Source organism: Thermothelomyces thermophilus, chromosome 5 (genome assembly GCF_000226095.1).
Source record: "Thermothelomyces thermophilus ATCC 42464 chromosome 5, complete sequence".
Taxonomy (NCBI): Eukaryota; Fungi; Ascomycota; class Sordariomycetes; order Sordariales; family Chaetomiaceae; genus Thermothelomyces; species Thermothelomyces thermophilus.
The window spans coordinates 3,147,285-3,171,836 of NC_016476.1; the positions used below are offsets into that span (position 1 = coordinate 3,147,285).

Genomic DNA, 24,552 nt, shown 5'->3' on the forward strand with positions numbered 1-24,552 from the left:
ATTTCGCATACTATAGGTAGCCGCTCCCACATAGGCCAATTGCCGCTTGCTGAGGGGGGTGGTCAAGCATGACATCAGATTGATGGCAAGGCTTGAAGGCCGTCGGAGGCGGGTATGACGGTATCTGTACCACAGTGCACGGAAGATCCTATCTGGATGAGGAATCGATCAAACAGGCGGGAGACCGAATGCTACTCCTGATCCCTTTCCCCAATGATGACTAGGAGGGGTGGGAAAGGGGGAGGTTCGCTTTCATAACAAGTGAAGCAGTGGCAGTAATTCAAGCCAAGGAGCTTCTTCATAAAGAAACCCCGTCCCCCCTTTCCAACACCCGGCCAGCTCTATGTTGGATCAACCCGAGGTCGAAAGAACCAGAGTACAGCCACACAACCAGCAGCCAACCAGCCCCTGAGTCCACGAGAATAGTTCGACAATTTCCTCCCAACGCGCTCGGGCTACGCAGACAACCCCAAAACACCATGGCAACCGGTCAGGTGACCAAGGTAGCAACCGTCGAGGCTGACGGCGTAGAAGTATTTTACCGGTCTGCTGGGCCGGTTGACGCGCCCACGGTAGTACTTTTGCACGGTTTCCCTTCCTCGTCACACATGTTTCGCAATCTCATCCCGCTCCTCGCGACCCGCTACCGCGTCGTGGCCCCCGATCTCCCTGGATTCGGCTTCACCAAGGTCCCGGCCGAGCGCGACTATAGGTTCACCTTCGCAAGCCTCGCGCGGACCTTCGCGTCCTTTGTGGACGTCATCTCCTTGGACCGGTTCGCAATCTACGTCTTCGACTACGGCGCCCCAACCGGTTTCCGTTTCGCCCTGGACAGGCCCGACGCCATAGCGGCCATCGTCTCCCAGAATGGCAACGCCTACGCCGAGGGCCTAGGCCAGCCTTTCTGGTCTCAGCTTCAAAAGCTCTGGGCCAGCGGTGCCGAGGCGGACCGCGAAGCTCTCCGTCCGCAGCTCGAGCTCACCGCGACCCAGTGGCAGTACCTGAACGGGTCTCCGCACCCGGAGGCTATCCAACCCGAGGCTATCTACCTCGACCAGATGCTGCTGGATTGTCCCGGAATCAAGGAGATCCAGCTTGACTTGTTCCAGGATTATGGCTCAAACGTGAAGCTATATCCTCAGTTCCAGGAGTACCTGCGCTCATCGGGGGTACCAGTCCTGACGGCGTGGGGGGGAAAGGACGAGATTTTTGTTGCTGCTGGCGCCGAGGCTTATGGAAGAGACGTCCAGAAGCTTGAGACGCACTGGCTAGATGCCGGTCATTTTGCCCTCGAAACCAACGAGCAGCAGGTGGCGGATTGGATGATTGCATTCTTTGACAGATTCGACGTGTTTCGGGCCTAACCGACGGAGACGCACGAGTGTAGGAGGGAGACTGGATATGGCGGAGGGCAACGGTGGGAGACAGTGAAAGAAGCAGCCAGAAAACAGCAATCAGCCCCGGGCAAGAGGGCACACGTATCTGCTTGGACATAGACGGCCTGACCAGGCCATGCGGGAACGACGCCATGATCAGCGCCTTTGCTAGGTAAACTGCTAAACACAGATCAACCCAACGCAACTCGCTTGTGCTTGCCTCGATGCACACATTACCCATGTGTTCCTTGGTCCAAACACCAGGACACCATGCCATGCAACCAAGGGGATCGGCGACTCCAAGTTGGCCGTTCGGGATGGTTCCTCGAGACTGCAGAGTGTTTATCGAAGGCTCCCCCAAGAAGCCAGTAGCGTGACTCTCCTGCAAGCTACAAGGGAGCGTCTCATAATCAATCATACATGCATAAATCGAGTGGCGTGCGACCTTGGCGCAGGTTGACGCCGGTCGGGTCGTTCCTTAGCGGCGAGCGAATTATTGACATGCAACTCATTCTTCTTTCCGAATGAGCGAATCCGAGGGCTTGACTCGTTGCGCCCACTCGCTGCGGAAGGTTAGTCGCATTCCTCAACATTAGCGGCCGCTCGGACTGTCGACGTCTACTTACGTCCAGCTGCCATCATACACCTTCCTCTTCCCCGGCGAACCATAGTTGGCCTCGCTCAACGCCGTCTCAATGATGCAAGCCGTGACACCGGTGCCACAGCTTGAAATGATGGGCTTTTCCGGATCCACGCCCTTGTTCACAAACACTTCCCTCAGCTTGTCCGCGGGAAGGAATGCCTTGGTCGAGGGGTCGAGCACCTCAGTAAAGGGGATGTTTATCGACCCGGGCAGGTGTCCGGAGGGCAAGCCAGGCCTCGGCTCCGGGACCTTCCCGGACCAGCGCCCATAAGGCCGCGCATCCAAGACTTGCACTCCCTCGGCACCCTCCTTGTTATAATCCTGGGCGACCTCCCGAACCTCCTCAAAATGTGCCACCTTCTTCTCATCCATCTCCGGGATCGGATATGTGCCGCACTCCACCGTCCATACGTTGCCGGACTCGATCGGGAAACCCTGTTCAACCCACAGCTTAAAATTATTGAGAATGTGCACGCTCGGATGCCCAAAGACCTTCATGGTCCAGCCGACACGGGGTGCGCTGAAAATGCCCAGCTCCTGGCTGTCGTAGACCACTACCGTGTCCTCTCTGCGGATACCCAGCTCGCTCATGGCCTCGGCAAAGCCCTTTGGACTGGGAAGCATGTGTGGATATGGGCTGCGCTTATCAATGACCTTGTCGAGGTCGAAGAATCGCGCCTTGGGAATGCGCTTTTCACGAAACACCTGGATGCCGGTACGGCCTTGGGGGTCGTTGGGAAGAAACCATGAAGCGCAGAGCGGGATCACACGTGGCTCGGACGAGATGGGCGATGGCGGGCTCTTCTTGAGGGCATCTGCGAGCTCCCGTGGGGTGACGAGGTAACTGGAGAAGGACCGGCGAGCTCCAAGGGTTGCGACTTTGAAGCTAGCTGGGAGGCCACAGGCCCGGCCACGGCGAGACACTGATATCCGAAGCGGACGAAGGGCCGAGAAGTAGGCCATGGCCGAGATTGGGCTCTTGCGCCCTGTTCGCTTTGCTTATCTGGTCGCCTCTCTGTTGTCCGGGTTTCGACTCATCCACGGTCGAGGCCGCATCAATGCACGCGCTAGGGTCGGAAACGACGCGGACCTGCACAGTCGGTAACGGCTTCGACTCAATCGCAGCGTCCGGATTATGGTCGACCTCCCTTGTCACATTAGCAAGAGTACACGGCAGCAGCTGGAAGGCAGAGGTTTGCGTGATGGGGCGGGGAACAGCGAGAGATGATAAATCCTGGCAAGTCCGTGGAGCTTGGGCCACCCTTTAAACCGCTGCGCCATGACCTGCTTGATGTGCTCCTTCACCACAGGAGGCTACGAATACTCCGCTCTCCGATGGAAGACGCAAACAGTTCAACCTAAGTTCCCCCCAGCTTCCGATGCGCCCAGCTGCATGCACTTCTGATGCGACAGAGGTAGCCTACACGGTACTATCAAGCTCCCAGCTTTTCACATACAATTTGCCACGGTGACTGCACGAGTCTCGGGGGCTACTGCTAGCTTGGCAGAGAACGTGAACCGGCAAGGTGCCCAGCTGCCCAGATATGAAGGTCAGAATCAGAAAATGGGACGCAGTCGCGACCTGGCGCTGGGACATTCCCGAGGACGATGTCTGTGGTATTTGCCAGGTCCACTTTGATGGGACTTGTCCAACATGCAAATACCCCGGCGACGATTGCCCACTTCGTAAGTGCCAACCGCCCAGCATGTCGAGGATCGTAGTTTTTGACCGAGTTCTCAAAGTCTCTGGGAAATGTGGACACAACTTTCATATGGTTCGTCGCTCCCGTTTCCCCCACGAATGCTCGAGGGACTTAGATCGCTTATCCGAATAACCGGCAGCACTGCATCCTCGAGTGGATTAAACAAGACTCGGCCAAAGGCCAATGTCCCATGTGTCGGCAGCGTGAGTCACTGCTCAGTTCCTGATCTTGAAAATCGTGCGCTGATATGCGACACTCTAGGATTTGAGTGGATCGAGCAGCCGATCGAAACCTCCATGAATAACACCTCAAACATCCCCCCAGTTTGAGAAACCGACTCGGGACCACTGCTCTCAAGACTAGAACCAAAAAGGAATGAACTGCCAGAGTAGCACTGCGTCCTCTTATGGTTCCGTCATCGGCCAAGTGCATGCTACTACTGGCTTGTTCTCCATGCTCATTGTTTATCAGAGAATAGAACCCGAGAGTGGAGAAAAGTAAGATGGCTGACTGGGAAGAGACGTCTCAGCAGTCCGAATGACGGCATCTCGTCAGCGAAAGCGAGATAGCTTCGATCCATAGGAGTGGTTAGTGGTCTCAACAATCCAGAAGCGCTTTGCAGAATCCCTCCTTGACAGGACGAATTCTGATGGTGTACAGTATACATAGTAAATACATAGTGTAGTAATCCGTACTGGACATCGGCGTCCCTGTTGTGGAGGTAGAGAGATGTATGTATGTATGTAATCCGTACTCCGTATCGACTTGTAAGCGATAAGATAAGAGAGGTTGATGCTTGCTCACATCAACCGCGATCAGCCCAGGCGGCAGCCGTCCAGCAAAAGCCCACAGCTACGGGGTACCTTTCCTCCGAGGAGAACCTCCAAATTGTTGCGTCCTGCTTGTTATACTGGTGCGAAGTCGAGGACGCCCGCTGCTCCCGTAACCTCCCCCCCAATTCAAATTTACCGACGCCGCATCGCACTGCATTCCAAATCATGCGGGCGCGGGGCCGCTGCCTCCTCCCATATCATACGCTCCACACCATCAATATCACCTTAGCTACCCTATCGCCATATACTTCGTAATAAATACCCACCTTCCGGCATAACCCTTTTCTGGTCCCACGGTCCGGACAAGAAGCGAATTGAAGAGACGAGAGAATCGATCATGACCGGACCTGACACCGACCGCCCCGCCTCCCGGGGATACCGTACCTCTCCGATCACTCCGAGTCCTCGCCCGTCGATAGCGAGCAGAGCCAGTCGATCCAGCTTGCGGCGGGAAGTAGAGCGTCAAGAAGGTCCGGCCCACAACCGACCGACATCCGCGACGTACTCGCGTCCGCATACACCGCACACAGCCGCTGCTCCGGTTGAAGAGCCCGCTCGTATGCCGTCACCCTCGCCTCCACCGCAACCCACGCAGCCACCGTTCTCTCCGGTTTTCGCCCTCCTCAGCTCGACGTCGCTTTCGACCAATCGGCAGACAGTGCATCACCCGACGGTACATTACATTTTCGCCGATGACGACCCTGAGATTTTGACGGCGGCACTCGCCCACCACCAGCAGGGCGCCTACAATGACAATAGCGAGGAGGGCACCTCCCTCACCTCGGACCGGGGCGTTCTCCTGGACATGGAACCTACCGCTGACGGATCTGGCTATGAGGTGACATGGGCTAGCAGCCTAACCCCCGACTGGGCCGTAACATCTGCCACCATCAGCCGGTCAGAAGGCGGCCTCGGCGAGGCAGCGCCGGGATTTGGCAGCAAGTTGGTTCTGAACGTCGAGGGTGTGAGCCTCGAGCCGTCCTTAGGCCCGGCACCCCTGGGCAAGGCGTCGACGCCTGAGGTCGAAATGCAATCTTCTGGGGCAAGCACCGGGAAAGCGAGAACAGCGACGGCTGCGGAGGAGTATGCGGACCTGCTACAGGACTTTGACAAGCGGATGTCGATCCTAAGGAAAGTGGTGGAGGCGGGCGCGGCAAGACAGCGAGCGCTTGGGGAGGGTGGTGGACAGTTTTCCGAAGCAGCTAGGGACAAGCCACCCACCGGTGATGAGAGCGCTCAGGATCGAGAAGGAAGGCAATGATCTCTGGCCGGCTAACATATATCCCTGCTTCGATTGTCTGATTTACACCGAGCCGCTTTATGTCTATACCGGCGGTATGCTACTCTCTCCCGCGTTTTCTCAGGCTACGGTACCGCCTCACGACCAGATAACCGCCGAGACACCTGTGTTCCCGAATTCCGGAGAGATATGTATCCAAGCATGTCCCCGTGGGCTTCGATTTTAGATTGTCGGAGAAAAACTGGTCTATGAGGCGCATATTCAACCACCGACATCCGAAAATCTGTGACGGGACCGCGACTTCCATTACAAAACGTCATAAAGCATCATTGAAGAGGTAATTCGAAAACTATCACTCCCAATCCAAACAACGCCCCTGATCCCTGATTAACGGCACGCCATGCTAAAAACACCCAAGAAGAGAACAGAAGGGAAACTGAGACATGGGATAACGACCAAGACATGCTGGGCTGGAGCAGGAAGATGCCTACCCGTCCCCGTATTCCAAAGACAGCCAATCAAGTTAGTGTCGATAAAAAGGGCCTGTAAGCGGAAGCCACATCTCACTTCGCCCGGCCGTGTCGCTTACGGCAAATACGTCCGAAAATATGCTGACTCAACCATCAAATCTTCAGTCGTCGGACCCAGTGGCATCAGGCCCCTCCCAGTCGACGACGAATCTTTTTTTGGCCCAAGCCTCGATCTTGGCATTGGACGCCATTCCTGGACCTTGTGCCCTGCTGGCGAGCCGCCTCGGGAGCCGTGGGACCGGAGCAACGTCCGGATTTATTTGAACAGCGCGGGCAGTGTTCATCTGGAGGTCGTCCAGAACATTATGTCGGAAGAGGCTGCGTTTTTGGCTGCCACTAGTCGCATCGTTACTGGCGCTGTTGCCGGTGTTGTCGGTATTTCCGGTGTTGTCGGTATTGCCGGTGTTGGCATTGTTGCCGGTATTGCCGGTGTTGCCGTTGTTGTTGCTGTTGTCGTTGTTGCTATTGTTGTTACCGCCCCCGCCACCTCCACCACCGTTTGCTGCACGGTTGACCATGATATAAGCGACCACGGCAACAACAATGATAACGACAATGAGAACTAGATCTGTGTGTTAGACAGGGCACCAGAATATGTTTCGTTCGTTTAGTGGCTAACGAACCGCAGATGCCCAGGCAAATGAACTTCTTCCTGCGTGCTCCCCTGGACGATGCGACAGCCGTCTCAAGATGAACGTTCGACTCTTCCAGTTTCGTGGCTGCCTCCGCCGTGGCCGTCTCGATTCCTTGGATCTTCACTTCATCCTGAATCAACATTTCTTGAACGCGGCTCATGAGGTCTAGCAGTTCTTCTAGCTGTCTTTCGATTTGCTCCATTTGCTGTTTGCGTTCCTTGTGAAGGCCGAGCACGCGATTCGCCCTTTCGCCACGGCTACCCAGGACGGCTTGCTGGAAGATCTGCGTTTCGCTGTTCACCATCTGGGAAATCTCTGCGTCGGTTGCGTCGGGAAACGCAATACGGGCCTGGCGCTGCATCTGTGCCTCCATCTCTCTGCGGGATGCCGCCTCGAGTTCCTGGAACTTCTGGATCGCGCCTCTGAGCTCTCGTTCCGTTTTGTCGACTTGGTTCTGGTACCGCTTGCTTTCGGGGTCGGACTTGACGGCTCTGAGACGGTCAGTGAGCCGTCTATACTGGTCCATGATAGATTGTGTCAGTCTGTCGAGCTCGCGCTTGGTGCTTGAGTCGCCAGACATGTCCGTGTCGTCGAGAGCTCGTTTTTGAAGAGTGGAAAGCGACCCCAGCTTGTTCTCGACATCTCGAATCCCGTTTTGAATGTCGTAGCACTCATCGAGGATCAAAATCTTTTTTGCCGTCCCGGGAGCTGCAGGTGTTGGTGGTCAGAATTGGCTCAATGACGCGCGAGACACTCGACGGGCTCTTGGCTCACATCCGTAACCCTGTTGCGCCACTTGGGGTGAGTTCCTCGGACCGAGAGACGACATCTCGTGCGTCCCAGCTGCTCATCGGCCGCAGTTAGATTATCATGATAACCAGTCCTGGAAATCCATGTCTCTCGCTCACCTCCGTACTGTACCGCATTGCGGTCGTCGAAGGGATCCGAACCGTATTGCCTAGAGCGAACAGCGCATTAACGACCTGTCATGCGGAACCGGGTATTCCACTCGGGATGACAACAGGCGAAAACGACCGGGAGAGTCTTTGCGTACCTGCCACCGCCGTTACCACTATAAGGGTTGTATCCACCGTACTGGCATGCGGTTAGCCACAAATATCTGCCATGCAAGCGTAAAACCTGGGATTAGGTTCTGCTGGATCACTCACGCTCATCTTGGGAAGGGCCAAGCGCGCAAGCGCTAGGAGAGAAAATGGGATTGGGGGAGGAAGAGCAATGACGACGCGTGCAAAGTCGGGTACGTTTGTTGAAGGATGCTTTTTGGCGGCCAAGATCTCCAGGACTTTTTTTTTTTTCAGGAAATGGAAACGCGTTTACGAGAAAAATAAACTTCGAGCCGAAGCTGTACTCTGTAAGGGAAGTATGTAATCCGTAAGTTGTTCAACAGAGAATGCAAGGTGGAGGGACGCCTCAGTAAATGAACGCGGCAAGATCCTCAGGAGTCCCGTCCCAAACAAGGTTAGGGCATTGTGGCGCGGCTGCAGGGGACCCCCTTTTGGTGAACACCAGCCAACAATCACGCTCAACATGGCCCCAACGACGGATTGCTACGGAGTACTACGGAGTGTGTATTGTACGTACAAATATGGATGCTAGAGACGACACACCTCTCTTTCCCCCATGCTTCTGTAACTGCGCATCCCCAGCCGCGGCCCGAGACAGTAGAGAAACACTCGTTTGAGTCTGAACTCGAGGCTCCGCGACCACTCTCGCGGCCTTGAACCTGAAACGGGGCAGACTACGGCAAATGATTGGCCATAGGTCTGCGGCTCCCTCGTGCCGTTGTACAGTAGCAGAGGCTGGCGATTCGTCTGTTGCAGGGCCCTGGCTGATCTTGGCAAGGAGCTTCAGGGCAGTGTGGGCCAGGCCAGCAACAAAACCGTTTCAGAAGGGGGATCGTCAGGCACGTTCAATGGAGTAGTTAAAGCGGTCCAGCCGAGTCGGCCATCTGAACACATCGGGCTAAGCAGTAACAGCGGACACGGGTCGACTTTGCATCGTACACCAGATACTGGTTTCAATATCTTCCCGGTTGTTTGTTAGTTAGTTGCATCCTAGGGCAACCTGTTTAGAGTAAAAGCCCAGCTGCACCGCATGTGTAGTACGGAGTAGTCTGTAGCTGCCGTGCAATACCAATTGCTTTGTTTCGCCCAGGATCGGAAAGCACACGAGAATGACCCCACCTTTCCGTAGATTGAATGCCCCATCACGACTCCTGAGCTGCTTTGGGTTGAGCATTGGTGTCTTGCTTCCAAGAATCAACTCGAAAGGCGCGGCGTGTCAACAGTGTAAATATCTGAGGATGACTCTCGCCCCTTTTCCAGCTTCCGCTCGCTTTCCAAGGATGGCGATACGCATTTGAGAGTCACTAAAACCTTCCAGAAAAGCCACCGATGTACGGAGGTACATGCAGTTCTGCAGTCCGGTCCTCGGGGAGTGTAGTGCACGGTCCATTGCTCAGCCAACCTGAAAGTGAGTGCAATGAAAAGTTCCTGTCGTCTATTGCTCCCAGGGCGTTAGAGTTCAAACTTGGCTGGAGGCGACAAAAATGTATTTGGGTTGAATTTGATTCAACACATCGGTTGTCATTTCGAACGGTCATTCTTCTCGAAGTAGTTCCGAAGATCTCGACCATACTGCGTTGTTAATTCGGTCACGTACTGGCAAAGAACGAACTGACATGAAAGATTCCTTGCTACCAGGGTGATCCCCGCAGGGATCCCAATTCCCCTTCTTTAATGCGTATCAGACGAATGCGTATCAGACGACCGCATAGGCCGACGCGTAGCTTACACTGAAATCCCGTTCCTTCTTCACAAGATTGCTCCTCTGGTACTGGACAAATCTGAACTTGCCCTTCCCGGCGTTTGTACCCCCCTCTTTAGCAATCGTTTCCAGCGCTGCCATGGTAACACCGATAGGATGCCTTCCACAAACAGTATTGCGGGTCTCTCGGATAACCTTGTAGAACTCGCTGTGTGCGCCGGATTCTACCGCATCCATAGCCATCTGGTCCAATACTTTGATGACCTCGTGGATCTCAGGTCTTTCAGGGTCCGCGGCCGCCTGGGCCCAATCCGGGGAAACTTTCAAATCGTCGTCCTTGTTGTCCAAATCACGAACCACGCCTTTGTGAAACTCTGGTCGATAGCTAAAGCGTGAACCCCAGTGGCAGAAGTCGGACGAAACGATCCAGGCCGTTTCGGGGTCCTTCAAGTAGGGCGAGAGCAGCTCTCCCCAGGACTTCTCCTCCTGCTCGGATGCGTTGCCGACCAGAATAGGGACAATAGACGGGTATTTGCTGACGTCGGTGCCAAATGTCTGCTCGAGTCTCTTCCACAAGTACGGAATATGCATCTCGAGAGAGTGCTCCTCAACCTCGCGGCGCGCTGGCATGTCGGAGAACCGGCCGGTTTTCCTCAGCTCGGACGTCGTGGGCTTATCGACAACGAGGTCTCCGAAGGGAGTTTCGTACTTGTCGAATGTTGTGAGAGCGCATCCGCGGAGGTAGTAGGTGTGGGACGGCCCGAGGATGAAGACCCGTTTCGCCGATCTCAAATCGAGGGACTTGTAGGCCCAGGCTGCGCAAGGCCCGGAGTAAGAGTATCCAGCATGGCTAAATGGGGAATCAGAAGGCCATTCGGGGCTATAGGCAGCTCCAGGGATGACTTACGGGGCGATTATAACTCTTGCGCCAGGGATCGGCAGCGGAGTGAAGTCCAACTCTGCGGGAACGCGGTGCAGGAAGTCGTCGAGCTGGGAAGAGAGCTCTTCAGGGTCGTCTTCGTACCACGATCCCGCGTGGCTAGCCTCCCGCGTTCCCATGACGGCTATTTGAAGGGATACCGATGACAGCAAAAGTTTCGAGTTTGAATGGCAGCCAGTTTAGGAGCCCAAGGTTTAGGCGTCACGAGAAGCAAAACCTGAGAAGATTGGCCGAGACAACAAGGTCCGGGAAGCTGGGGCGGGGTGCACCCGGTTGCCCCGCACCCCGGAAGGCCCCATGCAGTGTTGTGACGTCGTCTGCCGCGCACCTTACGGCACCTTACTGTGCTTGTATTTAAAAACGCAACAATGGTCTCTAAGGTCAAGCCTTGGGGCAAGGTGAATTTCGGGAGAGGGTCAAAGAGATGTTCTTTCCAAAAGTCAGGATCCGAAGAAGGCCCGACTGAATATCTCGTAATCTAAAACCCGTACGCTCTTCCTAACATAAACGCCGTCCATTACGCCAGACTCCACCGCATGGGAAGAGAAACAATCCCCAGTTCAGATCCCGTACCCAAGGCGCCAAGCGTCCTCCATGGCTGTTCCGGCAACTAACAGGGACAGAGAAAAAAGGCTTGCAAAACACCACATCTACCTCCTCAACCACGAACACCCAACTCCCCCCCTTGGTTCGGCACAAGCAAGGCATCGGCGATGCTCCCCCAGGTTACTGACTGAGCAACTGAAGCAGACAGTCTTCCCGCACGCACCACAGACATGGTTCTCCTGAATGAACCCGTAATCGGTAATGTCCATCATCACATCGTCAGCGTCGCCACCCAACCTGGCGCCGCAATCCTCGCAGTTCGCTGGCAGGCACTGCGGCGGGTGAGTGGGGGATGGAGGTGACATGGCGGATGAGGCGGGAGAGGACGCCAGCGAGGTGGAGGACGACGTTGGCCCGGGCAAGTTCCAGAAGCCGTGCAACGATCGCTGTTGAGCTCCATGGCGGGTTTGGGCTTGAGGTTGCAGGGACACGACGGCGCTGGCAAACCTGGGAGGTTCGGGCGACGCATAGCGGTGCTCGCGAGATTGGCGCTGGGCGGAATACAGGACGTCCAAGGTATGCTCTGAAGACAAGACACGCCGTTGTGAGCGAGCACAAAGGATCGAACATGGCATGGTCAAACTTACGGTATATCTCGGACTCCGATGGTCTGTTGTCGCGGAAGCGCTTGAGGGTGCGGCTGGGGAGGTGAGAAGGCGTGGACAGCCTTGGGGCAAAGAAACCGCGCCGGGCTGTGTCCATTGCCGATAAGGCGTCAAAATTGAAGGTGTTGCTCTCTAACCGCTCGGTCGATGAGAAGACCGACCCAAACTCGGATTCCGATCTCTTGCGTTTTAAGACCATCTTAGATCAAGATCTAGGCGAACAGAGACGCGGTAACAAATGACGGTTGTAAATGAGCAGTAGACGGCGTGATAAAAAGGCAGGATGGCTCTGTTACGCTGTCAATTGGGAATAGAAGACAACAGGACGCTATCACAAATCTGATGTGCCAGGAAAGGGCACATGGCATCGTGACGCAAACCTACTTAGCTATTGGCAAAGGGCCCCTGAGGTTCCACCAGCCGAGCTCGAAAAGACCGCGTCGCAACGCGACGCCCCTAAAGTGTTGGCCCGTGTGTTTCGCGTAGACGGGTCTTGTGCACAGGAGGGTTCCGTAACACGTACAAAGTTATACCTTATGTGCGGACGTGCACACATAGCAAGTAATTACCTAAGGCACATACAGAGTAGGCACGGCGTATGTACGTTACGGATGAATGTAAGCCGCAAATCCAAACATCTATGTGTACTCCGTAATCCGTACGAAATACGGACGTGCATCCATCACCGTAGCGTGAATCGCACCACCTCACACAATGGGCCCTTATGCTCATGCTTGGCACCCACGTGACCTGGCGTTGCAAACGCGACGTTTGACAACGCGGCAGGAGCGCGTCGACGTTCCCTTCAGTCTTCCAATCTTCAAAGATCGAAAATAGCACATATCTTCAATCACGAACCTAAGCGGCCCACCTGGCCAGTTATGCGGACCACTCTGTCGTCATGACTATCCGCTCTTCCCTTCGGCCACGGCGCGGATCTCCTGCAATCAACCTCGGGAAATGACATCCGAGGCGCAACCATACGATGACGAGCTACCTGAAGAGGTCGGGAAGAGGAGCGCCGAAGCAGCAACTGATCACGCATCACTCAAATATTCGCTACTGGGCCCCTCCCTGACCAAGGCCGGCCAGGACTCGGTTGACCAATCCAAGGTATGCACCCTTGTTACCGCGTCATCCGAGGCCGACTCCACGACTAACGCTCCATTATTCCAGGTCTCGGAGATCATCTACAATGTATCTAAGGGTTCCAAATTTTTTAATCATGAAGAAGCCAGGGATAGGTCCCTCACCGCCAAGATCGAAGGCATCCTGGCCAAGAAGCGCCAGCTTGAGACGCTGGATCTCTCTCGGGAGCTCCGGGCAGCCGACAACCTGCTCGCTCAGCTTGAGCTGTCCCGCGATCTGTCACAGTACATTGTGCATATTGACTGCGACGCTTTCTATGCCGCTGTAGAGCAGCTGGACCAGCCAGGGCTGAAGGACGTTCCCTTTGCCGTCGGCGGTGGTGTCTTGACCACTTGCAACTACGTCGCTCGCAAGTTCGGCTGCCGGAGCGGTATGGCCAGCTTCGTGGCAAAGAAGCTGTGTCCTGAGCTGATCGTTCTTCCTCTCAATTTCGATAAGTACAACGCAAAGGCAGCGGAAGTGCGGGAGATTCTGGCGACCTACGACCCGCGATTCGAGAGTGCTAGCATCGACGAGGCCTATCTCAATATCACCGAGTACTGTCTCAGGCATGACATGGACCCTGCTGATGTGGTCTCTCATATGAGGAGGGAGATTCATGAGAAGACGCACATCACCGTTTCGGCAGGCATCGCAGCGAATGCGCGACTTGCCAAGATCTGTTCCAACATAAACAAGCCTAACGGGCAATACGTCCTGCCTCGCGATCGGACTGCTATTATGGACTTCATGCGTGATCTCCCCTGCCGCAAGGTGAATGGCATTGGAAGAGTGCTGGAGCGCGAACTCGGGTCGGTCGGCATCAAGACCTGCGGTGATATTTATACCCAGCGGCAGTATTTGGATCGTCTTTTTGGCCAGAAGACATATGAGTTCTTGCTCCGCTGTTACCTCGGCCTGGGACGTACGAACATCCAGCCCGCCGACGAGTACGAGCGCAAGAGTGTGGGTACCGAGAGCACATTTCGAGAAATGAGCGATCCAGTTCAGCTGCGGGAGAAGCTACGGCGGACGGCAGAAGAACTCGAGGCAGATCTGAAGAGGGCCGAATGCAAAGGCCGAACGCTCTGCTTAAAGGTTAAGCTACACACCTTTGAAGTCCTTACGCGGCAAGTTGTGCCGCCGAAGGCCGTATGCCTGGCAGATGACCTGTACAAATACTCGCTACCCATGCTAGCAAAGCTGGAACAAGACATCCCCGGTTTGAAGTTGCGTTTAATGGGGCTTAGATGCACCCATCTCGTCAGCACGAAGAAGCTGGATGCGAGAGCCTTCTTCGGGCTGAGGCCACAGGACACCAGGTTCTCCGAACAGGCAGAGGAAGCCAGTCGTCCTGAGATTGAGAGACTCGGTGGGGATGATACGCGGGAGCAATCGCCTCAGGATCGGGTTGTATCTCTCGCCGGCGGTGGCGTGGGCTCTCGACGGCATGGGAAAGAACGAGTACCTAACCCGACAAACGAGGAGCATCCGACAGCCAAAGCAGAACTCTGGGATTGCCCCGTCTGCTCCAGGCCGCAGCCGGCAGAAGAGCGGCAGTTCAACGAGCATATTGACCTTTGTTTGTCGCGACAGGCAATCAGGGATACCATTCAACAAGAAGCAACTGCGCAGCAACCACAGCAGCAACAGTTCGAGAGGGGCATGCCAGGAGTACAGAAAGCTAAGGGGAAGAAAAGGGGGCGGCCACTAGCATTGGCAGACCCTAGGCAAAAAAAGCTTTGTTTCGGATGAGGTTTGGTTGAGGGCAATATCCAGTAGCCTCGTAGGATTGATGATTGAAGACTTCAACGTCACCCGCTTTCTCGCTGGTCGGCCGTGTCCGGATCCTGTTGCATGCCGCACGTGCGATGTCACTAGTCTTGTCTGGGGTGTGGACAAATGCCCGGCTGTATTTCAGAGCACAAGTTAACGTTTGCTCTTCGCTCGTGCGGATCTTCGTATTAGTCCCATACTGGAAACAATCCTCTGAAAGAACATGATCGTAACACGCCGATGGGCAAACAGCTTCGTCCTTTATCCCCTCGGTGAGTATACACCAGCACAGGCCTAGCCCTTCCCCTCTCCTGATGAAAAGTCCAACGGGAACCCCGACTGGAGGATTACCTCGCCCCTTTGCTTGCCATCGTGACAGCCTCTCTAGGTCGACCTGACCATCCATGGCTGGGAACCGAGCCGGGCATCTCGTTTGTGGACATGTTGGGCGAGTTCTCCCCACGAATGTCCCAACGTTGCATGATGGTACCAGTCGTGTACACCGATAAATTAATCGATCGGTCCAACGTACCAGGCTGGACCCCAGCTCAGGCGGCAAAGATGAAGACTACTTACTGCATAGAAACCGCCCAGGCGCACGACCAGGCGCATCTTCCGCTCAGCGTACTTTGTTCTGGCAGGGATCTGGAGAATCCTGCCTTACCCGAAACCTGAAGTAGACCGTCCAACATACTAAGAGCCAGTACGAGTTTTCTAGGCACCCGGCTCTCTGATATCGAATGACCGAATAGTATGCAGTCAAGGAGAAACAATATAAAGCGAACCAATAAGGTGGACCGTGCCGGAAGATGGTTCGTCGCAGTGCAAGCACAATGAGGGTACCAATGGACAAGCTCAGATGTCTTATCTGAGCCCCAAGCTTATCGTTCTTTTCTCGACTGTTTATCTTTGAGGCGAGTGAAGCCTTCGTATTAGCCAGGTAATGATCATTGACAAGATAGGGGACGGTGTTATCCGGGTCTTGTCGAAACGGAGGCAAAAGCAGAAGATAACCTTGCTCGTACCCAACAAGGACACGCTCAAACCGTTGAACATAGACACAGCACTAAAACTGCGCAGCTATCAGGGGTTCGTACCGAGTTGGAGTAAGTGTTCTGACTTGCATGGTTGATGTCGGATGCCTAGAGTAAAGCAGCAAGGGGTCTACCAGAGAGCGAACCGCAGAAATTCGCCTGAAAGAGAAGAACTTGGAAACTCTGGTTCCCGCAGTTACCAGGAGGACGCTCACTGATCAAGTCATGGAATTGTAAGTGTTCCGCCAAGCGTACAAGCAGCTGGCTCATACCACTCTGCTCCCTCCTTGCGGCCTCGAAGACATCCCTCTCAAGCAGGGCTTGGCCCTCGCTCAGCACTCTGGAAGCTGGCGCGCCGAACACCTGCCACCGGGAGGAGAAGTAGTGATGGCGAGACAGTACTCGCAAATGGTCTCTTGCCGCGTTCTCCGAGGATGACAGGATGACTCCGTTCTCACGAACGCCGGAGCCGATGTGCCGAGACCTATCATGCCCGGGGCGCTCGGTCGCCCTGAGAGTCCAGTAATCACCTCAGAAAGGGTGTCATCAACCATATTTGAGCATCGATACCAGAAATCAAGCAGGCTTCCGCCGCTGGCCGAGCGTGTTGCCGCGCGTATACGTTGTGCACGAACAACATCATAGCAAAAAGTCAACGGGAAATAACCTAGACGGAAGTTTAGATGGAGCTCGCAAAGACCACGGAAGAGGAATCCAGTGCTATTTGCTGCCATGACACTCTGTTTTGCTTCACATTCGTCTGGGTCGAGACTTAGTCATGGCGTGGACGGCGAGGAAGATGTTGTTGGTATGGCTGATCCCCTGATTGGAACCAAAAGAGCCCAGGTAACAAGCATGGGACTGGAGAAACGATGGAGACAATATAAGATTCCAACCAAACCCCAAATGGGAGCAGAGGGTTGAACTCACGAGTCTTGAGGCACCGCGTACGTGTCCAAGATTGGACGCCTAGTCCCAACACTTCCGACACAGGCGGAGCATTGAACCAGAGTGTCAATGAATGACATTGAATGAAATGCACCATGGGCGCTAAATCCCACGCATATGCATTTACAGCGCTGTTCAACCATTTTGGTTAGCTTTAATGGTTCTCGGCAGGGTTGTGTACCCGTTGTGATTCTCGACTCGACCAGAGATAATTCGGAACCTCGCTGCAGAGTTGGGGCAATCGTGCCCCCACCTAGACTTGTAATCCCATTATGCGAGACATGTCTGTGTGCCAGGAATGCGCCTGCCCACCCTACAGACCACCTCCGAAGAAATGCTGGCGTCGCCTTGCATGAATTCCTGAAGACAGCCTTGCAGGCGACTTTTTGGGGAGCTATCGTTCGCGGCAACAACCCCTAACCCGGTAGAACTGGTTCCCACCGCGCTTGTGTTAGCTAGGTCTAAACATCAATGATATTTTCCAGGTCTTGTCTGCTCTCCCTAGACAAACCAACAAGCTAGGGCCGAGCCAGAGTGCATCGATCCTGTATGAGCGCACTGTTCGACGAATGTGAGCGAGAAGCGACAGAACGTCCAACAACAGTTTAAAAGCGTAAGCGTATTCAACTGGTAGAAATTGCGACAGCGTCCATCCAAACTTTTACCAACCAGCAGCTTCGGAACACCTCCAGAGCCTCTGGCGCGAATGAGCTAGGTCTCGGCAACACCGCGCGCAATGCTGTAAATCTGCCACATCCCAGCTCTTGGTGTTGGGGTATCTTAGAGTTCATTGTGCTCTTGAACATCATCGGTACCGGCAACCACGGTCTTGATGGCCTCCGCGGCTCCGCTCACTGCGCCTGCAACCTTCTCGGCCACCTTTTGGCTAGACGAGGACGCAGGGCTATCAGCGGCGGGCTTCGTAACAATCGACTCAGGTTGGGGAACACCCTCGATTCCCATCAACTCAGTCTCGAAAACTGCTCGGTGAAGAGGCGGTCAGCAAGAGAGCAGCAGCGATTGTGACTGTTGGGCCGGGGAAGGGAGGTGGGGTTCACGAGCGAAGAGAGGTCGTACCTAAGGTAGAGCCTGCTGGGATGGGACCGACGCTTCGATCTCCATAGCCGTAGCTCGGAGCAATGGTGAGGGTCCGTTTTTCGCCGATGCACATATCAAGCAAGCCCTCGTCCCAGCTAAGCCCAGTCAGAGTACGTTTTCCAAAAGGTGCTCATTGCGTTCTCCGGGAGTATCTCACCCTCTAATCACCATCCCGGCCCCCAGCTTGAAGCTGAAAGGCGATCCGCGGTCGTAGCCTAGCACGGGCGATCCCAGTCAGCCCTAGTTCGATATCGGCGACACCAAGTCGAAGAATGCGCCTGACCAGAGGACAGGCGAGAGCGAACTCACTAGCATCGAATTTCTGGCCATTGGATTGGAGAGTGCCGCGATAATGAACACTGATTCTGTCTCCCTTTTGGGTTTTCCTCTCGCACTCAACAGGGAGCGTCACGTCAATCTTCAGCTCATCAGAGGCCAGGGCGCCAACAGCAGCCGAGGCGAGCAGGAAAAATGACAAGAGGACGTGTTGCATATTGGAAGACGGGGCGGACGACGGGGCGGGACGGTGGTGAATCGGGCGAAACCGCTGGGGCAGTCTCGGTGTATTATTTCGTGTAGGTAATAGGGTGTGCCCAGGCACTACGCCAGACAACAAGCGCAAATGTCGGGTGTGGTGGATGGCAGGCAGCAGGAAGGATAGAATGCCAATATGCCACCAGGCAGTGTTGGGATCCCGCCAGATCACCCAAAAGACACCTAGATTCGGTAGATCCTTGACGAAATGCAGGTCCCAGGACAGCCCCACAGCAGTTTAAACCGACTCTGAACAGGAATGCAAAACAGGCCCACACCATCCGGCAGCCACCATGCACTCAGCCCAGATTCGGCCCGCCAAAGGACAACAGCCACCTCTGGGCGATTCCTGAACGGAGCTCAACCATCGTCGCGCAGGCCATATCTACACAGCGATTGAGCGATCGTCATTGATGATAGAAGGCAACCATTGGATGACAATCATGGCTCACCCAGGACGCTCTCAGTGTACGAACGGGTGGGGCTTCTTGTTTATCACTGCAGGTTCCACTCTATTGGCTGATCAAGTTGATTGCTTAACTCGTATGTTCAGCAACAGCGCACCTCACTTATCGATCGCTGTCCGACTCTCGGTGTGTAGTCCTGGCAAGTTGTTCGTGTCTCCTCAAGCTGTTGGTCTGTGCAGCCTGGTGCCAGAGTGACTCACCCTCTCAGCCACACACAGTAGCAATCGCTGAGCTTCAGACTTGCCAGTTTGAGTCCTAGCAAAGACCTCCCAAGGCAGCAGCAGGCAGAAGGTTGCCCAACCACTCTGACCAACTCAGTTGCGCGGCCGATTCCAGCAGCCAACGAGATCGTCACAAACTCCGGCAGTCCAGATTCAATAGGTTTCAAGTTCATCATTCTGCTCCGGGATTGCCTGAGTTTCGAACGGTTGGCTTTGCCTCCAGGCTTCCAGGCATTCAACCCGGTAGGGGAAAGGTTTGAGCGGATTGGCTAGCCTCGACTGCCGGAGGCGGTCTTTGAGTTGCTGCGGGAGTTCTCGTACCTTGCATGAGGCTGTCGAAATCGCGATTCCATGTTTGTGTGAGGCGTGTGGCACAAACGAGCAACGTTGGAGCCGGTGTACCTGCTGATTGAAACCCAAAGGCCGCCGGTCCAAAGCTCCCAGAGGACTAGCCCCACGGTGACAACTCAAGCCCTTGATGGTCTCGCAGTTGAAAGGCAACTGTTCACCTGAGGCATTGACTCATCGGGTTCTCTCCACTCTGGTGCCTTTCTAGCCGTCTAGACAGGCAAGGCATCAGTGGCCTGCAGTCTGCCTGAGTGCCTCACCGAGAAGCTTCGCCCACCCCAAGCTCGCCTCACCGATTTTTTAAGGTCTATCCCAACTCGCCACGGTTCAGCGACAAAATGTCGCGGCATCGGCGTGTTCCGGTACTTATATGAGGCCTGTCCCTTTTTTTGACGTGTCGAGTCTGCACCATGTTATATCATTAGCCTAGGGACGTCTCTCCAATCTTGCCGTGCAATAACGCCTTTGCCATCCTTTCATCATAAAACTTCGAGTTCAGTACCCAGCTCTCAATGCCTTCGAAACATAGTCCCCGGGCCGTCATTTTTCAGGGCAGCAGTCGTCGATCAACCTACAGGGCACCGGGGTCCACCTGCACCACGTTATCTTCACCACACTCCCAGATTATCTCCTCAATGGATTCCTCAAACGCTTCCCGGTCAACTATCGAGGCACGGTATCGAACCGGTTCCTCAGGTAAATCTCCTCCTGCCTCGTTTAGCCACCATCATCAGGGGACTGACAGGTCTCTAGACACATTTTACGTCGACGTCAAAGAGATTAAGAACCCGCGGGGCGGCCCGAATACTGTGATTGTCCAGCAGTACCGCCCAAACCCGGACAAGGATGAACCGAGGTCGTCAGATCGGTATTCCGACGGCTACTACAGCAAGAAGTAGCAACCAGGGCTGGGGGTATGCTCCCCCATGAAGCATGAGCGCTGTGGTCTAGAAGTGCCCTGTCTAGTATTATCCCTTTTTGGCGTCGGCTTGGTTGTTCATAGACGTTCACGGTTAGACGGTATCACCGAGGGAACCTGCAAAGCAGGCTTGCCTTCAGCAATGGGGTAATTGGGTCTAGAAGCTTTCGGTTATATTATAAGACTGGCGTTAATGGAGAACTTTTATGCCTATGCTATGGTTAGGGTGTCGGCCAAGTTCCTTTTCTTGTCTCTTTAGTAAACTACTAAGATCACTTCGGAGGTGTTGTGAGCGTGCCGTTTATTTGGGCTCCACAACCAAGCTTGGCGTGGGCAGAGCCCAACAACATTCTCGAAACACCTGACTCCTGTCAATTCGGTCCTTGTCAAATTAATACTAGAATTGCTCGTGCCACTTTTACAAGCAATGAACCCTGCCGCTAGAGCTGTGTTTAAACAGGCATGCGCAACGCAGAGACGAATCGAGATATCACCCTAGCTGTTGATTGGCGAATGGAGATATTGCTCCCATACAAGTGGATAACAGTCCTTTTCAGTGCAATAAGACCTTAACTGTATATCCGCTACCCCAACGTCATACTCCTGCCTTCCAAATGGCTAGAGTGTACACGTTGCCCGACATCAGAGAAGCCACCACAGCTAACGGCCTTGTACCGCGGGATATAAACCTATAGGAGAAGCTCCGGTTTTGGAGATATACGTCTCGCAGAACCTACGCAGGACCCTTGGCCTCGCCCCATTCGGGAGACCGCATTTATTCCGGGGTTCGATTTCCGGGGAACAAATAATCGGGTGAAAAGGCAGTTAGGTCAGGCACCGCCCTCTCGCTTTGCGTATTCCTCCTCAATCGCCTCGGCGTATTTATCGTCGGGAGCGCGCGGGTCTTCATGCAATACGCCGTCTCGGATCAGCGCTTCCGGGGAAGGCCGATGTGCAATCTTTTCGTTCAACGAATCGGCCCGCATGTGCCTCTCAAGCTGCACATACGTTTTGAACCAAGTCAGCCGGGTGTGCTTAACAAAGGCTACACTGACGGGGAGACGAGCCAAGGCCATTTCTCACTTGTTTTTGGTTCGCCTGAAGGCCCGGAGCGGCTGTTGAAGCAGGGAGAATGTTTCCTAGCGCAAAGGAATAGCGTTAGCCTAAACCTGAACAATTCGGGGGCAGGAAGGATGGCATACTGTCGACTAGTTCTTGACGGCCTGGCCGGTGGCTTAAATGAAACTCAAGAGAGTTTTTCCGGGCGGGGCTAGACCGACTGGGCGAGATGGGCGTCTCGTCTATCAAGTTGACGTTCTCCTCACTGTCAGCCATGATGCAATCGATGTCCTGTGATACGCTTCTCGCGCTTTGCGGATCTGACACGGTTCGAGGGCTGGTCAGATACAAGCGAGTGCGCTGAGCCTGATGAGACTGGAGAGGGGACAAAAAAGGTGTGGGCTATAAGGTCTTTTGTATTTGGGCAGAAGTGCAGGTCGGCGTAAGGCATAGCTCAAGCTTCTAGTTGGACCCTAATGCAGCTGCCAACTTCGAAGAGGAGGGGGTTCCATTTCCTAACAAGGAAACTAGCTGTGGATCCCGTATATAATGGAGTAATGTTGACGCAACAAGACCTTACCTGGCCTGCGGCTCGGGGCCGGGACCCCGCGTGCCCCACTTGCCCCCCGTTAATCCAGATAGTGAGTGTAAACATACATACATGTATGTACATACCTCTGACCTCTTGTGTTCCTTACATGAGCGAAGCCATGCTCAGCGTTAACTTCCATCTACCGTTGCTCGTCTGGACATATTACTTCTCAGCAATCGATCAGCTCCGAGTCCTGTCGCTAACTACCCAACCCCACCGTCCACTCAACCTCGGGAGGTGTTTCAACCCAAGCACATTTCGACGAATTACATATCGCTTCTCGCTCAATGCTTGCAATTCAATTTTCGTCCTACAATGGGGCAATCTTTATCCAATGAGAAGGCTGCTTCTCCCTCCCGCGAGGAGCTTGTGAAGCAATTAGTGAGCCCCCTCATCGCAGCCAGCATTACTGGTCCACCGCTGTCAGCCATGGGCTCGATTTGACTCGTGGTGTGGGCAGGCCGGCAGATTTGCCCACAGGTGCTTCACATCCCTCGAGCTCTACTCCCTCCGTAATACTTTCGACCGCCTAGCCGACCAAGAGCAGAGTGTCCGATACCTGAAGGAAACCACCATGACTCGATTCCTTGAGATACCTGATACCCTTGGCGTGGGCCCGGTGCTTTTTCAGATGGTATCCTACCTTGGCGCCTTCCCTTTTTTCCAAGACGCCCCAGTTGTTCTCGGCCTGGAGCAGTTGATCATGGTTGTCACTGTCCTTACGGATAGATACCGGAAGGTTCTGGCCAGCAGTGGCATGGACCGGCGAAAGCTATTGTTTCGAAGCTTGGCTGTCTATGATCGCAAGTTTTCCGAGATGACTTCAAGCAGGCCGGTAAGGTTGAAGCAGGAGCACGATCAGGTGAGAACCGGCCAGGATAGGGACGCAGTCTCTACTGGCCGGTCGTTGTCAGGGTCGGTTGTTGACGAAACCGGAAACGATGAAGACCTCGGGCTCGACGACGACGAACTGGTCCTCGCGGCATTTGAATTGCTAGATTGCACCAAGCCCCCCAAGCATGGCGATGTGGCGATTACACATATCCATACGTCCTTCATTCCAACGGACAACTTTCGCAAGCTCGTCATGCTTCTTCTCTTGATCGCGCCGCTCGACGCTCAAGAAGGCCTATCACTGTATTCGAGCCGGTTGTCCGTCGATGAGTTGCAGAATCTCAGAGAGACGGCAGGCTGCATTCTTTCGGTGTTTCTCGACGTTGAACAAGCTCCCGGAGTCAATTTCTCGCGTTTCCTTGCTACTATACCAGCACTGATGCCGTATATGTTCGACGGCCTCGGTACTCTCTTCGAACACTTCCTCTTTCCTAAGAATCTGGACCTCCATCGCCACTCTGACGGACAGCATCAAACCGTCAACCTGCTCCAAGAGCCCGTCCAACCATTACTAGAGACTGATGGGTCGATAATGAAGCCCAACATCCTCTCCCAGATATCCTTCTTTATCCCCGGTTCGTCGCTCTTCCGCAAGCTCCGCCTCTTATACTCCGGCGACGAGGACGGTTTCAGCATGGGAAGCTTTGAATCGAAGGTTTTTAACTGGAGAGCCCCGACTATCCTGCTCGTGAGCGGGACCCGTCTTCCGGAGGAGGCACTTTATGCGCATTCAGGGCCTGCTTCGGTTTTTCTTTCAACGCTGCCCTCGCATCGACTCCCGCCAGACAACACCAACAGGGACCAGCAGGGCAGGTTGACTTTCGGGGTATACCTGAATCAGCCCTGGAAGTACACCCACAAAGAAACATTTGGCGATGGAGAGACAATCTTGTTTCAGCTCCAACCGGTGCATGACGTCTTCCGCTCATCCACGGTAAACAAAAATTACGCATCATTCAGGAAGCCTTCAGCCTCTGTCCCATTGGGAGGGATATCGTTTGGCTGCCCCCCTCCACAGCCCAGCCAAACCTACCGCCGGTCCAACATTATGTCACTGGGGCCTGTCTCCCTAGTCCTCGAGGACAGCCTCGAATTCGGATGCTTTACACACGATTACACGTCAAAGGGAGGCGCCTTCCGGACAAGTGTTGCCCGAAAATTTGACTTCCAAGAGCGCTTCGAGATCTCAAGCGTTGAGGTCTGGGGCTGCGGTGGTGACGAGGAGGCTAGGCATCAAGCCGAGCGTTGGGCATGGGAGGTTAGGGAAGCCGAGGCCAGGAGAAGGTTGAATCTCGGGACCGGCGACATCGAAGCCGACCGTGCCTTGTTGGAGATGGCGGGGCTGGTTGGAAGCAGCAGAAGTGGAGGAAGCATGGCGTAGAGAGACCTGACACCCAAGGGGGAGGATGCCTCGTGCTTAAACATGTGTATCCGCCAGCGGATTGGCCGGTTCGCTAGCGGAACTCGCCCTAACACACCCTCCCCGAAGTGGGTAAACCAGAGTTGAACCTTTAACGGCCTTACTACAAGAGTGGAATGAACTGGCGAAGAAGTTTGGACAAGTTCCATTTTTGACACTGAACGCCCTATGTTTGATGTATCAAATACATATTACCTAAGCTCCGGACCGTAAGAA

General features: G+C 54.5%; 12 protein-coding genes across 12 annotated transcripts; 6 read left to right on the forward strand and 6 right to left on the reverse strand.

The window, feature by feature from the left end:
• Nucleotides 1-479: 479 nt before the first annotated feature.
• On the forward strand, nt 480-1,364 carry MYCTH_2066475 (uncharacterized protein; the record flags this gene model as incomplete). The annotated part of the gene is made up of 1 exon (XM_003665355.1): nt 480-1,364. The coding sequence occupies one exon, from the start codon at nt 480-482 to the stop codon at nt 1,362-1,364; it is 885 nt and encodes a 294-aa protein (XP_003665403.1).
• On the reverse strand, nt 1,354-3,252 carry MYCTH_2309061 (uncharacterized protein). The gene is made up of 2 exons (XM_003665356.1): nt 2,003-3,252; nt 1,354-1,939 (listed from the first exon to the last, which is right to left on the reverse strand). Exons 1-2 carry the CDS (start codon nt 2,980-2,982, stop codon nt 1,885-1,887), a joined length of 1,035 nt encoding a protein of 344 aa, XP_003665404.1. The 5' UTR covers nt 2,983-3,252; the 3' UTR covers nt 1,354-1,884.
• An 84-nt stretch (nt 3,253-3,336) lies between these two features.
• MYCTH_2309065 (uncharacterized protein) lies at nt 3,337-4,115 on the forward strand. Its single transcript, XM_003665357.1, has 4 exons — nt 3,337-3,705; nt 3,763-3,794; nt 3,862-3,925; nt 3,984-4,115. The coding sequence occupies exons 1-4, from the start codon at nt 3,564-3,566 to the stop codon at nt 4,049-4,051; spliced, it is 306 nt and encodes a 101-aa protein (XP_003665405.1). The 5' UTR covers nt 3,337-3,563; the 3' UTR covers nt 4,052-4,115.
• Nucleotides 4,116-4,780: 665 nt separating this feature from the next.
• On the forward strand, nt 4,781-5,855 carry MYCTH_2309066 (uncharacterized protein). Its single transcript, XM_003665358.1, has one exon. It carries the CDS (start codon nt 4,893-4,895, stop codon nt 5,814-5,816), a length of 924 nt encoding a protein of 307 aa, XP_003665406.1. The 5' UTR covers nt 4,781-4,892; the 3' UTR covers nt 5,817-5,855.
• Nucleotides 5,856-5,986: 131 nt separating this feature from the next.
• Nucleotides 5,987-8,352, reverse strand: MYCTH_108565 (uncharacterized protein). Its single transcript, XM_003665359.1, has 6 exons — nt 8,130-8,352; nt 8,015-8,055; nt 7,869-7,918; nt 7,735-7,803; nt 6,949-7,668; nt 5,987-6,887 (listed from the first exon to the last, which is right to left on the reverse strand). Exons 1-6 carry the CDS (start codon nt 8,133-8,135, stop codon nt 6,427-6,429), a joined length of 1,347 nt encoding a protein of 448 aa, XP_003665407.1. The 5' UTR covers nt 8,136-8,352; the 3' UTR covers nt 5,987-6,426.
• A 1,126-nt stretch (nt 8,353-9,478) lies between these two features.
• MYCTH_2309073 (uncharacterized protein) lies at nt 9,479-11,015 on the reverse strand. The gene is made up of 2 exons (XM_003665360.1): nt 10,655-11,015; nt 9,479-10,597 (listed from the first exon to the last, which is right to left on the reverse strand). Exons 1-2 carry the CDS (start codon nt 10,804-10,806, stop codon nt 9,742-9,744), a joined length of 1,008 nt encoding a protein of 335 aa, XP_003665408.1. The 5' UTR covers nt 10,807-11,015; the 3' UTR covers nt 9,479-9,741.
• Nucleotides 11,016-11,337: 322 nt separating this feature from the next.
• MYCTH_2120237 (uncharacterized protein) lies at nt 11,338-12,097 on the reverse strand (the record flags this gene model as incomplete). Its single annotated transcript, XM_003665361.1, has 2 exons — nt 11,338-11,816; nt 11,881-12,097. The coding sequence occupies 2 exons, from the start codon at nt 12,095-12,097 to the stop codon at nt 11,338-11,340; spliced, it is 696 nt and encodes a 231-aa protein (XP_003665409.1).
• A 622-nt stretch (nt 12,098-12,719) lies between these two features.
• Nucleotides 12,720-14,879, forward strand: MYCTH_2309074 (uncharacterized protein). The gene is made up of 2 exons (XM_003665362.1): nt 12,720-13,011; nt 13,075-14,879. Exons 1-2 carry the CDS (start codon nt 12,859-12,861, stop codon nt 14,779-14,781), a joined length of 1,860 nt encoding a protein of 619 aa, XP_003665410.1. The 5' UTR covers nt 12,720-12,858; the 3' UTR covers nt 14,782-14,879.
• A 2,257-nt stretch (nt 14,880-17,136) lies between these two features.
• Nucleotides 17,137-18,619, reverse strand: MYCTH_2309077 (uncharacterized protein). The gene is made up of 4 exons (XM_003665363.1): nt 18,192-18,619; nt 18,040-18,097; nt 17,862-17,977; nt 17,137-17,764 (listed from the first exon to the last, which is right to left on the reverse strand). Exons 1-4 carry the CDS (start codon nt 18,373-18,375, stop codon nt 17,565-17,567), a joined length of 558 nt encoding a protein of 185 aa, XP_003665411.1. The 5' UTR covers nt 18,376-18,619; the 3' UTR covers nt 17,137-17,564.
• Nucleotides 18,620-19,646: 1,027 nt separating this feature from the next.
• MYCTH_2309079 (uncharacterized protein) lies at nt 19,647-20,464 on the forward strand. The gene is made up of 2 exons (XM_003665364.1): nt 19,647-20,148; nt 20,206-20,464. Exons 1-2 carry the CDS (start codon nt 19,965-19,967, stop codon nt 20,349-20,351), a joined length of 330 nt encoding a protein of 109 aa, XP_003665412.1. The 5' UTR covers nt 19,647-19,964; the 3' UTR covers nt 20,352-20,464.
• A 292-nt stretch (nt 20,465-20,756) lies between these two features.
• Nucleotides 20,757-21,831, reverse strand: MYCTH_2095534 (uncharacterized protein). Its single transcript, XM_003665365.1, has 3 exons — nt 21,574-21,831; nt 21,455-21,510; nt 20,757-21,369 (listed from the first exon to the last, which is right to left on the reverse strand). The coding sequence occupies exons 1-3, from the start codon at nt 21,704-21,706 to the stop codon at nt 21,202-21,204; spliced, it is 357 nt and encodes a 118-aa protein (XP_003665413.1). The 5' UTR covers nt 21,707-21,831; the 3' UTR covers nt 20,757-21,201.
• Nucleotides 21,832-22,042: 211 nt separating this feature from the next.
• On the forward strand, nt 22,043-24,552 carry MYCTH_2309084 (uncharacterized protein). The gene is made up of 2 exons (XM_003665366.1): nt 22,043-22,403; nt 22,483-24,552. The coding sequence occupies exons 1-2, from the start codon at nt 22,338-22,340 to the stop codon at nt 24,295-24,297; spliced, it is 1,881 nt and encodes a 626-aa protein (XP_003665414.1). The 5' UTR covers nt 22,043-22,337; the 3' UTR covers nt 24,298-24,552.